Genomic DNA, 16,452 nt, shown 5'->3' with positions numbered 1-16,452 from the left:
CAAAATCAATATCCCTAGCATTGGCTTCCCATGACGTTAAGCGTCCAAATGAGTAAAATTATAATTAAATACTATCTGTAATATGTTCGCAAAAGTATTATGCCGACCGCATATTCAAGTGGAATTTAAAAGAAAGTCTTTAATAGCTTGATCTTACCTACTCTCAGAAAATTAATATTCAAAGCAAGTTCTTTAGCTCATCCAACTACGCAGTCTTCCTTAAAGGTTGACATCACGACCTCTCCTGACATCATGCCTATATCAATGGATGCTTATGACCGGCGATAATCACTTACCATCAAGAGTTTTCTCGTCTTCCCCAAAATAATTAAAGCTATTTGCGGAATGGAATCCTTTAGTGTGACCTTCGCACGATCACTGATCGATATCTTAATTCCAGCATTTGGATTCCAAGCCACGCTTGGCTTATGAATCATATGGCTCCCATTTGTCATACATTGACTTATCTGGCTATAAAACTGAAGGTTTAATAACGAATATTTCTCGCCTTGTTACGCCACCGCAGACAAATTAAATTTTCTTGCGTAATGTATTAGTGTCTAGGGAATCTACTTTGAATTATTAAAATGTTATAAAAATTATATTTATAACACCCAAACCCATTGACGTCAGAAAATGGATCTAAAAGTAAGATTTCTTTTTTGTCTTTCGAAATCAAATTTTCGGTCTTTTAACAAGCAAAGCTTTATCTCGGTTTTGAATCTATAACGTCTTGTTTCTCATCCGATGGCTTGAAAGCCATGACTTAGGTTAGGTTGTCAACTAATGATGACATGACATGCAAAGTTTTATATGATTTATAAATTAAATATTAATCACAAAACGGCTTCTAAATTTTCAATCTTAACCATTTTAAGTTTATAAGAAATAATTTCATTCCATTTTCTTTGTTATCAATTCATAGAATGAAATTTCAGTTAGAAATGCGAGTGCAAACTTCGCACCTGCGGCTTCAGACAGGAGCTTGACAGCCTGTGTTATATTATTTTGCTGTCTCGTCTTCCTTGCAGCTGAAAACAGCTAGATGAGGTAAAGCGTTGTTGAAAATTACAGATGTGCGCTCATTATTATTCCCCTCAAAAGCCTAGACATTAAAGCATCGATTCATAGTACGTGAAAGTACAATGTTCGCTAAAATGAGTTTCGCTAACTTTTATAAGTTGTCCTTCAGATGACTTTTATTCGTCTTTAGTGGTACCGTAATTATGGTTAACGACATCGCCATTACTATTAAAAACTTTGTATTCTTGTCATTTCGACGTTGACGCGCCACTTTCGCATTTAGAATTGCTTGTGTTATTGCTATTGCGTTCTGCCTTTACATTTTGGGTGAAATTTTCGTCTAATTGCTTGCGTAGCTTTGGACTCTCATTTTTAATTGTTCCTTTATTAATCGTATTGTAGTCTCTAGTTTAGAATATATTTTTGTTTTCTAACTTATGCTGTTTCTTATTCAACTGTCGTTTATGTGTTTAATAGGATCATTTATATGACGTAGCAAATTGCGTCTAGACGTAAAGATGACGGTAACAGACGCAAATTGAGTATGTTTATATCGTTTAGTGTTTGTCTAGTTAATAAATCATGAAGAACCTTCATGAGTCATAATAGCATCCAAATTATTTAACATCAATCGCCACATACGAATTTACTCATTCATTCCATTAATTCAATATAATAGTTTCAACACAATAAGCCAAATAACTAATAACCTTAATAAGCTAGATCAGCCGTCTGGCCCATAATCTAATATTACTAATAATAAAGCTGAAGTGTATAAGACAGAACAATTAGTCACCTATTAAGAATGACGTTGACAAATGACGATATCTTGATATCGTATTTGATGTATCGACATCCTGTCTTCAAGATTGCGGGAGGATGATGAATTGATTTTGGCAATGCACAGTCGTCTATTGTTCAATATTGGTTTAGGAATGCTAAATGTACTATGTTTTATACATTTGAGGGATCGTTATGACTAGTTTAAAATTATATTAACATTTGTATTAGGTGCTGTAGTTATTTTGCCGTCTCCGAAACAATAATTAGGCATTTGATAAAACGGAGTAAATAAAAAAAGTTTGATGGTTGTCGGTAACTTTATATTAAGACTACATTATGTTATGCGCTCGTAGTTATTTTGCCGTATCAAAAACATGAATTACGCATTTGATAAATGCCAGTAATTGAAAAAGTTTCATAACTCCCACTAAGGTCACAGGTTTAATTTTTTAATTAAAAAGGATTACGTGTTTATGGTCTTGAAGGCGAAAAGATCTACGTGTCAATTTTATTTAATAACGTCATCATTGTCGATGTTCAAAAGAGAAGGAGACAAATGTCTAAGATATAGACAAAGGCGATATTGTTTCTAAAGAATAGACTTTAAGACTTACTGCTTCGTTATAAAAGTTAAAATCAAATACAGACATATTTATAACATTTCAAATGATTTACTTTAGTTTAAGAACTTTCATCACTGGCAGTCAAAACGCTGATGCATAAATAAAAATAGATAATCTAAATTTAAAAACTAAAATATCCCTTATAAACCTTCAAACAGAAAACAATTTCGCAAATCAGCAAACGCGAGCACTTTAATAGGTCTACTGGGAGAGATTAAAACGTATTTTCTTTAATCACATCGTTTTCCGCAATTTTCCTTTTTTTTCGCAAATTCTGTAGTCATTAGTAGGGACGGCCAGCTTGGTTTACACCTAAATGGAGTCCAGTTGAATAACTAGGAACTTATTTCTTTAGACTCTTAAATTAAATATTTCTCGTAACCTACTAAATCTAATTGCTGGTTTATTTCGGTTTGAAAATCTTTTTGATGCGGAGTTTACTTATAAAACTCAAGGCTTTGAGTTGTTTCAGGGACTACTGCAATCGAATTGGTAGTGTTTGGCATTTTTATAATAACTAATAAGCCACATGTATTTTGGGATGAAAGAAAAACTTTCATGGCTGGAACAATAATGCATACGGGAAACGAAAACACAAATGTTACGTACTCTTATTTTATAAAAAAACAAAGTCCCCTTTCTGTTGGTCTGTATGTTATCGATTTTCTCAAAATCAATTGAACGGATTTTTATGAAATTTTGTATGGAGATAGTTTAAGATCCTGGGAAGGTTATAAGCTACATTATATCCTAGGAAAATATATAGCGGGATTTTTATTCCAGAAAACTCTTTCACGCTGGCGAAGCCGCGTGCAATAGCTAGTAATCTTATATATCTTACAACAACACAATCAAATTTTAGTTCAAATTTGATTTGACATTGGATCCAGGTCTTCACAGGGGCATACTGTGCTGTTACTAAACTGGCCACAATAAGTATTGTGTTGCCTTCATTTTATAAAAGCTTTGCATATTCTGCCGTGCGGGGAAAGGACCGTGTATGCACGCAAGTATATCGGTGTATAGATATAATAATATTCGATACATTATTATGCCTTTGCAACTCCGGTTAGGCCATTTATCGTTCTACAAGTTAATATAAAATGGAAGTGTTGTTTGTAAGTCCTTATAGTCAGTTATCTCTGAAATGAAATAAAATTAAAAAGAATAGGAATTTCATAAAAAAAAAATGATGAAAAAAAAACGATTTCACTAATAGCCAGCTTGATTTCTTTCTAAACGAATTTCGGACCGGAGAGAGATCAGGCGCAGGACCAACGGTTTGATGTGCTTTCCGAGATACGGGGGTATCAGACCGCCAACTTCCTTCCTCCGAGCTGCGACTGAGTAATTTTAAAGATGGAAAAACCTGGTTTCTATACTTATTGCCCGACCCGGGATTCGAACACAGGACCTCAGAGCCATAAACGTAGTCATACCGTGTATAATTACAACTACGCCACCGAGGCAGATTAGACAGCTACACTAGTATTGAGTAATATAAATGATAGCCTAGTTGGGTGTGGAACGGACTGTCAAGACGAGTGTCCGCAGGTTCAAATCCCAAGGGCACACACCCCTAACTTTTCTAAAATCATGTATGTATTCTTTGCGAATTTATCGTTCGCTTTAACGGTGAAGGAAAACATCGTGAGGAAACCTGCACATCTGAGATGTTCTCTATAGGAATTTCGAAGGTGTGTGAAGTCTACCAATCCGCACTAGGCCAGCGTGGTGGACTAAGGCCTAATCACTCTCAGTAGTAGAGGAGGCCCGTGCTCAGCAGTGGACATGTATATAATACAGGGCTGACATTATTATTATTTTTAATATAGTGTTCAACTGACACGTTCCTGCTACTGCCCTGACTCTACACGGATCCCTCTAGCCAAGGTTAAACGAGTTGGAATATTTAAATTCACTAATGAGTTCCTTTGATAGTTATGTAAAAACTGGCTCATTAAAACGGACAATATAAAAAAAACCGTCGCGACTTGAAATAAAACGGTAAACAATAGGAATAGTCCTGTAAAAGAGGTTTGAATCTGGAAAATACTTTTTCCGTTCGTTATTCTAACGTTAACTTTCTTTATGTTTTGTTCTTTTCAATATTTAGAAAGTATAATGCTGACAGAAAGAAAATGCTTGAGGGAAAAGATTTAGATATATAAGTACTCGAGGATTTAGTGTTGGATTATTAATGCCTATAATTACATAAAATAATCCGATAACTTAAATTTTTTGGGTAGGCGAAATTCAGTAATAATAATATTAAAAATACTATCAGCCCTGTATTATATACAGTCCCACTGCTGGGCACGGGCCTCTACTACTACTGAGAGATTAGGCCTTCATCCACCACGCTAGCTTAGTGCGGATTGGTAGACTTCACACACCCTCAAAATTCTTATAGAGAACTTCTCAGGGATGCAGATTTCTTCATGAAGATTTCCTTCGCTGTTAAAGCAAGCGATAATTCGCAAAGAATACACTCATAATTTTAGAAAAGTCAGAGGTGTGTGTCTTTGGGATTTAAACCTGCGAACAATCGTCTCGGCAGTTCGTGCCACACCCAACTAGGTTATCGCTAAAATTATAATATTAATATATTAAATTAGACGGTCGAATTTCGCACACTAGTATATACTAAGACAACTTATGACTTGATAGAAAATTAATGAAAATTAATATAATAAATTTTAATTATACGGTTTTAACGATCAAATTTGTACCACAATACGGTTTCTATTAAACACATTTTACTAAAATTACGCGCGATTTGCCAACGCAAAGTAACCGAGACCCGAAACCAATTCACATTCTACGAAACTACGATGTTCAAATACCTATTCGTTTTCCATAATAGCCTATTTTGTGAAATTAGTATCTTGATTTCGCCTATATTTTAGTCTGCTCACATTTCGAGGTCTATCGATAGGTATGTAATTTAACTTTGAGATTTATACGATCCCCCAGAGAGAGTGACGTCAAGCAGGCAGGTCGTAAAAATTAAGCGAAAACCTTTCTGCAACATGCTATAAAAAGTGTGTTTTGTTGACTTTGCAATAGAGTTGGGTAAGAACCGACAGCAGATTATATATTTATATGTTAGGTATTGAAATAAAACTATTTACGGATTTTATCTCAGTTATTTATGTTATTATCTAGCTCTGACGTTTCGAAGACTTTGCAGCCTTTAGTCACAGGGCGGACTGAGGTGTTGGTCATCCGCAAAGTCAAAGTTACAATATCTACCTACACTTTACAATTATATACAATTATATAATTACAAAGCGTATATAGATATAGAAGGTAATCACCCCATAAATTTTCCTCTTTTTGTATACCACCTTTGGTATTAAGTCCGCTTAAATACGTCTCTGTAAAGCGTATGAATTAATAACCAGTGACTTCCATTTTCCATGGTCTTTGACATACCATGGAGACCATTGACTTAATATTGTGTCCGACTATAGCGTGCCCGGATTTTTAGACCGTCTGCGAGGTGGTCGCGTGGCATAAGCATTAATAAATGTCATAGTCCTGGCTGTCTCAAAATATGATCTCATTTTAAAAGACATTGCTTCATTCATCTTACTAATATAAATGCGCGAGTTTGAAAATTGTATATTTGAATGTTTGTTAGTAGTTAAGACAGAAACAGCTGAACGGATTTTAGTGAAATTTGGCGTACGAATAGATGACGTATGAATTAATAAATAGAATAATTGTGTCCTGGTAATTTCCCTCCGTAGGTAATAATTAATTTTATAAATCTAATTTTGAAATAGATGGTGCTAACATGAAGCTTCATACATAAAGAGCCATGAATCGATATAGTGGTTTAGGGACTTTTGTAACGTGAAAGGCTTTTCACATGAGCGAAGATGCGAGCAAGTTCTAATAATCTCCTTTCGTAGGAAATAATTGAATTTATTAATCTAATCTTTGAATAGACTAGCATCATACATAAGGCGGCATAAATCGGTAGTGGTTTAGGGTCTTTTGAAGTGAAAGGCTTCTTCACGTGAGCGAAGACGCAAGCAACACCTAGTAATACATTATGTGCCGGAGTGTTGAGGTACGCCATTCCTACGTAAAGCATAAATTAGGTCTTACGTTCATTGTTATTTATACTTGGAGACTTTCAAATTGTTATACGTGTAATTTATCTTGAACAAAAGAAGCGGTATAAATATAAAGTTTGAGAAAGGCGAAGGGAGTTACCAAATTAACCTAACACTGTATTTCAGAACAATGGATTCAGCGAAGTAAATGCAAAAATATTAATTTTAATTTATCTATCGCATATTGGAACGTGGTATAAAGAATTTTGTTTTTTTTTTTGAGTTGTTGTCTTTATTTTATAACGTGTTGTTCTTAGTAATCGAATTCCAACGCTATTCCCAGCTGGTTTTTCATAAAATTCAATAAAACAAAACGTCTCGCCGAAACAGAAAAGAATAACACAATCCGATCGGACTTTAACAAAATTTCCGTATATTCAATTATTTCATCATTATTGTGTGGAGTTCCAGAAATTGCGGCCACATCGGCCAGACCGTTCCCGAATACAAATGCATGTGGAATTCTGTTTAGCCCTAGCAACAAAGCGAAACGATTTTTCTTGGGGCTGTACCTAAATTTATTTTCTTTGCCGTTTATATACGTCCTACTTCCTTGCGTGGTATTTTAGAGGGAGTTTTGACCTGAATAATAATACTTCAATATGAATATGACGATTAATAAAAACACATACATGAGGCTTTAATCTCCGAAGGGGTAGGCAGAGGCGCAACTGATGCATCTACTTTCCGCCATACGTATTCCGTTCTATAATGTGATAGGGGCGAACCTATTGCCATATCATAAATTCCTGACTCCGGGCTGATACTGAGTAGATAAACATAATATCAGTTGGCCCAACCCGGAGATCGAACCCGAGACCTCAGTACTGAAGTCGTACCGTAATACAACTACGCCTCTGAGGCAGCCTAGGCAGTATTAGAAAATACTAATGTTTTAAAATTAATGATAATATCAGACATACCGATATCAACAAATGCTGTGTGAAATAAAATTTACAATCCATGATTAATTGAAATCCTACCTCTCATGATTCTCAGATCTACAGTACCATTCAGTACCAAAAATGTATACGAATCATGCCTTAATCCTTGAAGGGGTGAGGAAAAGTATAACCCAAGCAACCACATTTCGCCGTATATGTACATTGTACCTAATGTAACTACTGGACATAATAAGATTTAACATCTCATGTCTCAGGATGGCGACCGCAGTGGAATACCAAACAATACTTTGTAATTCAAGGTGTTGGATGGTGTTTGTACTGTTTATAGGCGGTCGTATCGCTCACCATCAGGCGATCGGCAAGCTCGTCTCATCAAAAAAAAAATGATGTTAAAAGTTTAGATATCAAACAAGGCCCTTCTCCCTCTCTAGAGGCCCAAGATTATTAACTGCTTATATTATATTGAGAAAATGCCTAGTTTTAACCAGTCTACGATCATTTACTTAAAAAAAATTGAAATTTAAGTTGACGATAAAATTTCCACAATTTTGCCAAAATAATCTGGCGTTGAAAACTGCTCTTCAAGCTTGTTACTTAACTTGACACCGCTGACGGCAACAAATACAAGCTTATCGTTTTCTATGAAACTGTGGCATTTAGTCGAGTTATTTCTTTAAGATTTAATATTTTTTTCTCCTGACTAGGGGATATTAAGACATCTAACCGCAAAGGATTTTGATTATTTTTTATTCGGTCACAGAAAAGTGACTTGCACCTGGTGGTAGATAGAGTGAGGTTCAATAGAATGTCGATTGACGAGAGGAGATTACCCCTTGACAGGTGACCTCTCGCGCTCTTTGCGTGAGCACCTCCACGGGACGCACTCGCGGCTGTGTGGATCCAGGGTAACACGTCTAACAATATATTCTTACAGTAATTTTGTTTGGACATTGCAATCCTCCTCAAAATTATTGATAACTAGTTGACCCGACAGACGTTGTCCCGTCTGAGCTATGAATTTGCAGCGCGCATTCTTTCAATCGCTGAAATTAACTATTCTTAAATTTTCTAACGTTCCGCTCAACTTCCTTAATTTTTTGCTTAAGATCCTTCTCCTGATGACAAACACAACAAAAAAAAATAGTGAAATCGGTCCACCCGTTCACGCGTGATGCGATGACCAAGGGAAAAAGAGATTCATTTATATATATATATATATATATATATATATATATATATATATATATATATATATATATATATATATATATATTAAAAAGAGAAATTATAATATATATATATATTATAATTTCTCTTTTTAATTATGGTATAACCAATTTTCTCATATCCAGTTAATAAAGCGGGCGTTTCTGTCTCTGTTTACGAAGACTGTTCTCTTTAACATAGATATTGTTATGTAAATACTTTTGATTTCGGCTAACTGCTGCTGTGAAGACCTTTGTTCACATGAATTTCAGTATTATGGTGATAATAAACGTTTTGTTTGATCTTTTGTTCTTATTTACATTTAATGTCTTTAAAATTTACTCGCGGATTCGATCTGATAATTTTCCAAGAATAAAAATTAATATAAGTCCTTACTAAGGTCTCAAACTATTTATACTAAAAGAAAATGCCCATTTGTGTATGGAACTCCGTTCCGTATATATCATTTGTATGGCAATAAATTACACACCAAACAGAAGGAATAACACATTTTCAAATAGAAAAAACATTTATTTTTTACTGTAAGGTTTTTGGACAATTGTCGAAATCAGTTCGGTAGTTTTTGATTTATCAGTCAGGTAGACGCGGCGAGGGACTTAGTTTCATAATATGTAGGTATTATTTTGATTTTACACTTTTTCTGGTATTTTGAACTGCCATAAGCATCTTTTATCTGTTTCTGTAATTGTTTCAGACTGCCTCGGTGGCGTAGTTGTACTGCATGCGCGGTACGGCAGCGCTCTGAAGTCCTGGGTTCGAATCCCGGGTCGGGCAAAGTGATATTTGGGTTTTTCTGCTCAGTATCAGCCCGGAGTCTGGAATTTGTGCCCGATATGGCGATAGGCTCGCCCCCTATCACATCATGGGACGGAACACACTTGGCGAAAAGTGGGTGCCATGGTTGCGCCTCTGCATACCCCTTCGGGGATAAAATGCGTGATGTTGTGTTGTGTGTGTAATTGTTTTATCACCAGCATTTATAGTTAAGATTAACATATTATATTATGATATAAGATAATTCAATTATGCGATAAAAAATAAGCTCCAAGGGGCCGCCAATCGCCATCATTGCATATAAAGTCGAAAATAATGAACCAATAAAATAAACGGTACTAGAAATAAATCAATGAGCAAATTGAATGATTGAAAACGTGCCATAATTTTCATTTAATTCGGAATTTAAACACTCAAAACTTTGCAAATGTTAACGCCCATACTATGAACCATACAACTTGAACTAAACGCAATTGAAATGACAAAAGCAATTTTAATTAGCTCGTGGACTGTCACTATTGTATCTGCACGAAATTGAGACTGGCGAGATAATATTATGTTATTATATCAAATGCATATTGAAATTTTATTACCTTCATTGCTAGTTGCAGCGATAGCCTGGCTGGTTGTGGAACGGACTACCGAGACGAATTTATGGCGGTTCAAAACACAAAGGCATTCAACTCAGACTTTTATAGAGTTATGTATTTTTTCTTTGTGAATTATCGCTTGCTTTAACGGCGAAGGGAAACATCGTGAGGAAACCTGCATATCTGAGAAGTTTTCAATAATAATTTTAAGGGTATGTGAAGTCTACCAATCCGCACTAGGCCAGCGTAGTGGACTAAACCCTAATCCCTTTGTAGTAGAGGAGGCCTGTGCCCAGCACTGGGACAGTATACAATACAGGGTTGATATTATTGTATATTATTTATGCTACAATTATTTTACTATTAATAATTATATGGTGTGCATCTAAATTAAGGCACGCGTCACACTGACTGTGCGAAATATTTAGTATATTAAGTAATTATTTCGCTTCTAAAATATTGTTAAAGTTCTAATGTATACGTGCAGTATTGGGAAGCAAGATAGTATAAAGTTTTTACTAGATTCGTAAACCGCCTTTCTATCCTTTAGAATTTTTTTTATTTTGTTTTAACATCTTATACCTTTCCCGTATCTGCCATATTGTGAATACACGATTTTTAGTATAATCTTAAGCGAAGGAAGCTAAAACATTCAGCCAACAATCCACATACAGTATTATAATTTTTCGTTTTACATAAAAATAGATTGTAGCAGTCGTGTCTTCAAAAATACAATCTTCTCACTCTGGTTAATGAGTAAAAACTTTTGTCTATATAAAGGTATGGCCCCGACTATTACACATTTCTTATAACCGAACAATACGTTCAAACATTATAAAACTATGTTAACATATTTTTTAATTAACGACCTTTTTAATGTAACCGCAACAACCTCTACAATATTATCTCATTTTAATTCTGATACAAAATACTTGTTTATTTCATCAAACTTTGTCCTTACAATTCTCTGAATTTCCAGACTGTTATAAATATTCAAGCTACAGGCTTCGGTTTTTGCTTATCATTATCTTTGGGTTAATGTAAATCGATTTTGGAGATAACATTTAACCCTTCAAAGGTTATTCTATTATCTGTGTAGTATCGAAACGAAATATCTATGGTAAATGTTGATCGGTTGTTGTTCTATCATGATATGAAGATATAGTAAAGTAACGGACGATCTTCTAAGAGTTTTAGTGTAGCTACAGCTGATAAGGTGTCCTTATTGGCCTGTTTTAAAATCTATTATGTATAAAGAAATATAGTATAAGTTTACATTTACGTTGTACTTTTAAGTTAATTTATTTTAAGACCATTTTAATGGTCCCCTCCCTAACCATGAAGGCTGCAGTCTTCGAAACATTGGAAGAAAATAATAGTATAAAAATTTATGATAAATGTTGATCGGTTGTTGTTCTATCATGACATGAAGAGATAGTTGTGTTTTTAGGTATTTGATTTCAAGAACTTTTGATGTGTTTGCAGCCTTTATCGTCACGGGGTGCTATGAAGGCAGTCTACTAAAAGTCGGGAACAAACTATAATATAAATAAATGCGTTAAAATTCATAAAATAGTTTTATTTCAATGTCCAACATTTGAGTAAACATAAGAAATCATTAAACATTTTCATGTCATGTCTTCGCTAACTCCATCGTTGAGTGACGACGCCGACAGAAAATATATATACGTTTTATATATTATATTTGTTGTTACACAATCTTATCTTATTTCACTGATAAAGAGAAAGTTTATGAAATTTTTGGTTGTTTGTATGTATGGTAGAAGTAAAGATACTACTGACCGGATCTAGCACATCTTTAGAACATCACGGAAATTTGATATTATGTGAAATAATGGACTTTTTGTACGATTTTAAAATAGCGATAATCCTAGTGCGTTTTATGGGTGCGAAGCGCCAGAAACACCTAGTGGATAAATATCTGTAATCCTCTAATATTATTACCAGCCAGCTATAATTACGGTGCCAGGCATACTTAATCGCACCGTAACACCGATGACATATAAAGATACATTATCAATTTTCTATTGTTTCTATAACCTGCTACAAAACGCCAATGTTTTCCATTCAAAACACGAGGAGTAACGACGTAATTTCCGCATCTACCTAATAACGGTATAGAAAATCATAGAGAAATAGAAAATTGGATCGACGTTGTAGGAACATTTATCCTCGCTCAGACATTCTAATTTCCGAGCGTTACCTCTTTTAAAATTGTGTTTGTAATCTCTTTATGCGTGACGGGTGTTTCATAGGGGACCTCTGGAATGGATTGTCTTGAATTTGTAATGAAGATCGCATGGTTTCCTTAGACATACGCTGATGTTAAATCAGGCAGTACTTGACCGAAAATCTGCCGCATAAGTTACGTTAAATATATAACAAAATATAGTCAACGTAAATAATATGAAACAAGCGAGCAATAAATTATATAATTAGAAAATCAAAAGGTCATAAAAAAATCGTACGCGCCACTTTAAATTCATAGCTAGGGTTAGTATGGTATTTTGTTCCAGATTTTATATATATTTTTTTTATAATTACAGTAAAACCAAAGGAAGTGATGTGGGGCGGGGTGCGCAGTGCGTGCACGCCTCGCTCCCGCGCGGCGCCCGCGCGACTCCTGCGCCGACACTCAGCGGAGCCATCGCCAGCCGCCGCCCGCCCAGGTACATCACCATTTTTCCGACAAATGTAACAAACGCAACCGAACAAACCGCTTGCACATTGGTATTTACCTATAATCATTAACAAGAAAAAGTTATTTGTAGTTTAACAAAAAAAAAAAAATATTTATAAAATTATTTGCAATTTTTTTTGTGTTGAATTTACCAATGATTTAGGAGTAGGTATACACTTAGATGTTTAATTTATTAACCACACAATGTTTAAGCTTTGTAAGTATATCTATTTGGTAAGGCTTTACTAATAAAAAATACTCACTGGTAGATATTGTTTGGGTCGACTCCTACCGGCTCGTTCATGCACATTCACCTTATATATCATCTTTGTCAGTTTCATCCATAATGAAATATAAAAATATCTATAGATAGCGATGCTTTACGGACTAAGAGAGCTAAAACTACTCAGAACAAGCCTAATTGCGTTCGAATTCACTTAGCATGGTAGCGAGCGCGACTTTAACGGTACTAAAATGTGTGCAAGAGAAAATGTTCAACCTTTATATAGAGATAAAGACTATATTATATTGAGTTATTTTGTACTATCTGTACATTTATTATAAGTAAGCTATATTATACTTAAAAGTAGAAAGATTTGTGAGTTTGTTAGGGCTAATCTCTGGAACTGATTTCAGATTTTTTTTACTAATAGGAAGCTTCATTACTCCCTAGTCATATAGACTTTTATTCTGGAAAAATATAAAATGAATCTTTCGTCGTGGAAACCTTCTTCAATCGGGCGAGGCCTCAGGCAAAATATATATCGTCGGCTAAGAGTGCTGAGCTGCTAACTCCATAATAGACAATTAGTAACAGGATAAAAAAAAACTGAATTATTATTTTATTTCTTACAAAATCTAAAAAATGAAGATCCCGTTGGTAGATATTTCTTTAAGCTTTATATATTTGCACAAAACAACTATTAACTATCAAATCATTTAGAATTATTACAGAAAAATGGAGTTAGCCATTTTTCGTTTTAGAAAATTAGATTTATATTGCTATTAAATTGGAGTTAGCATTTTATCACATTAAATAAATAATCTTAATATTTTGAGTATAATGCGTTTATAAAAAAAATATTGAACACATGCATATTACTATTAGTACCTATTCAATAATTATGATTAGTAATGAAATAAAACTTTCATAATAGTAAAAAATTGGATGGGAACGTCTGCTTTATCACCTGCAAGTCGTTATAAGTATTCGACGATACATATCGCACATCGACATTTGGATACACAAAACACTAAGAATCCCGTGTTTATTACGTGCTGTTAAAATATTTAGGTGTTGTCTTTTGATTAGGAAAATAAAATAAAAAGAAAATGTTTTTAACACGATTACATAATTTGGTGAGTAATTCGTCATGTAGCGTACATATTAAACACTATTCATTATATAATTGCTAAAATAACATTTAAATGAAAACTTTTAATCATCAAAATTCTCATTATCATCATCAGCCTATATGATATACATAGGCCTCCCCAAATATGCGCCATTTTACCCTGCCTACGGCCTGTCGCATGCAGTTCTTGTCCGCGACCTTTTGTAGATCGTCACTCCACCTTGCTTGAAGGCGTCCTACAAATACGTTTGCCGAGGAGTGGTCTCCACTCAAGAACTCGTTTACCCCATCAGTTATCGGTTCTTCGACAGATATGCCCTGCCCACTGCTACTTTAGTTTGCTAAACCTGTCTGCTATGTCGGTGACATTGGTTCTCTGACGGATGACTTCGTTATGAAGTTTATCTTTCAGAGAAACTCCGAGCATAGCACGTTCCATAGCTCGCTAAGCGACCCTGGACTGGTGGACCAGCCACTTTGAGCATTCACGTTTCAGCGCCGTAAGTTATGACAGGTAGGACGCATTGGGTGAAAACCTTCATTTTCAGACATTGTGGTAGAAACAACGAGAAAACCCGACGTAGTTTACCAAATGCGGCCCAGCCCAGCTGGAATCTCCTTTTAACCTCCTTCTCAAAACTGTTTGTTCCTAATTGCAGAATCTGCCCATGGTAAGATTATTCGGAAACAACTTTGAGAAGGTGGCCATTGACAATGATAAAACAGTCCTTGATCATAACTTTTGTCTTATCAAGATTCATTGTTAGACTTATTCGCTGTGAGGCTGATGCTAGGCTGAACACAGCAACTGTTGCAGCTCTTCCAGTGTTTCTGCCATTATGACTATGTCGTCTGCGAATTGCAAGTGCGAGATGTAATCACCATTTATGTTAATGGCCATACCTGTTTAGTCGAGAGTTATGAACAAATCCTACAGTACGCTTTTGAACAGTTTTGGGGATATGACATCCCCCTGTCTCGCGAATTAAATATCTATGCTCTCAAAGAGTTCAATATCACTGTCATTATCGGCCATATTATTTACTAGTTTGTCAGTGTAATCGTCTACGTCGTGTTAAATTCTTAAATATTTATTCTCGTATTTGATTGCATGATCGCAAACCTATTTCCATTTTTCAGCCCCGGTAATATTTACTTTTCAATGAATATTGTTTTACTGTAATCTAATTCATATCCTCGTTTCTAGCGGCTACATAGCCTTTCAGTCGAGACCACATATTTTAATTTGGATTAAAATCCGGTTGATAAGGTGGCAGTCACAACATAGTGTGCCCGTGTTCAGCAAGTAACTTGTCCACTGAAAATTCTGTTAACCTCTGTGTTTCAGTACCGAATTCGTTTAATATATTTTTCAAAGTTCTCCTTAAATTTCCAGTGGCATTTGCCATTCGTTCTTGTTGCTTTTTACGATAATTATTTACATTTTCATCCTTATATTTTTAATCTGTCGGCTTAGGTTACAAAATATGTATAAACATTATAGAAAATTTCGAGTGACTGATTGCGTAAAGGATTCCCTCGTTTTTTATGGATGTCATCGTACTTTTGAAAGTTGGGGTCTTTTATTTTGATTAAAATAAGAGAACTAACACTGGCTACAGAAATACTTTCCCAAAGATTTCACCAATCAATCAATGTGCAATGTTTATCGCTGGATATAGCGATATAAAATACCCAAAATTTGCTGATTTATTTGTAAATTTAATATTTATATATTTACATCGAAGTATGACTCGGCTACCCTTTACTGTATTACTTGGCCACGCAAATTTTCTCTCTTAACCGTGGATACCAACTATATCGATACCGGAAATTTCAATTGTCGTAAGGGACAAAGCATCACTTTTCAGGAGAGCCAAAAAACATATTTTTTTGTCTTAAATTCATTGTAACTTTTTCATTTGTAATCTGATTTTAAAGGTGTCTAGGGACCACTGATCTATTTTTTGTGCTCTTTCTATTAGCTTTATCCAAATTAACGTAGGGCCACTACTTTCAAAGATAGATGTCCCTTACATCCCACCAAAAATGAATAAAACGCCTATACACCCTTAGCTTAGTAAGGTTGCATAGGTTGTAAAGGACATTTTTACACAAATTAAACTAGCGTTTTAGGTAATAAATGTCACATTACCTAAATGTGAAGGGTAATAGAAGGTCCAAACTTATACAATTTTAAAAATAAAACCCTTACTACATTTTTATTATCTTTTTATTAGAGTAAATCGAATAATAAAAATAACATTCTAAGAACAAATCCAAGTCTTATAATGAAAAATAATGTTCCTGTATAAAAAAAATAAATAAAAAAAAATCCTAATCC

At 34.6% G+C, this 16,452-nt stretch overlaps 1 protein-coding gene across 1 annotated transcript in view; it reads left to right on the top strand.

Moving 5' to 3' along the window:
• The window catches only part of LOC115452290, a 110,664-nt gene that overhangs the window by 84,982 nt on the left and 9,230 nt on the right, over positions 1-16,452 (top strand). The window contains exon 2 of the mRNA XM_030180772.2: positions 12,620-12,742. Within this exon, the coding sequence (XP_030036632.2) occupies positions 12,620-12,742 (123 nt within the window). The remainder of the gene's footprint in view (positions 1-12,619; positions 12,743-16,452) is intronic.

This window comes from Manduca sexta, chromosome 12 (assembly GCF_014839805.1).
Source record: "Manduca sexta isolate Smith_Timp_Sample1 chromosome 12, JHU_Msex_v1.0, whole genome shotgun sequence".
NCBI classification, from domain to species: Eukaryota; Metazoa; Arthropoda; class Insecta; order Lepidoptera; family Sphingidae; genus Manduca; species Manduca sexta.
Note: the sequence above shows the minus strand (reverse complement) of the source record. Positions and strands in the feature narration are given on the sequence as shown.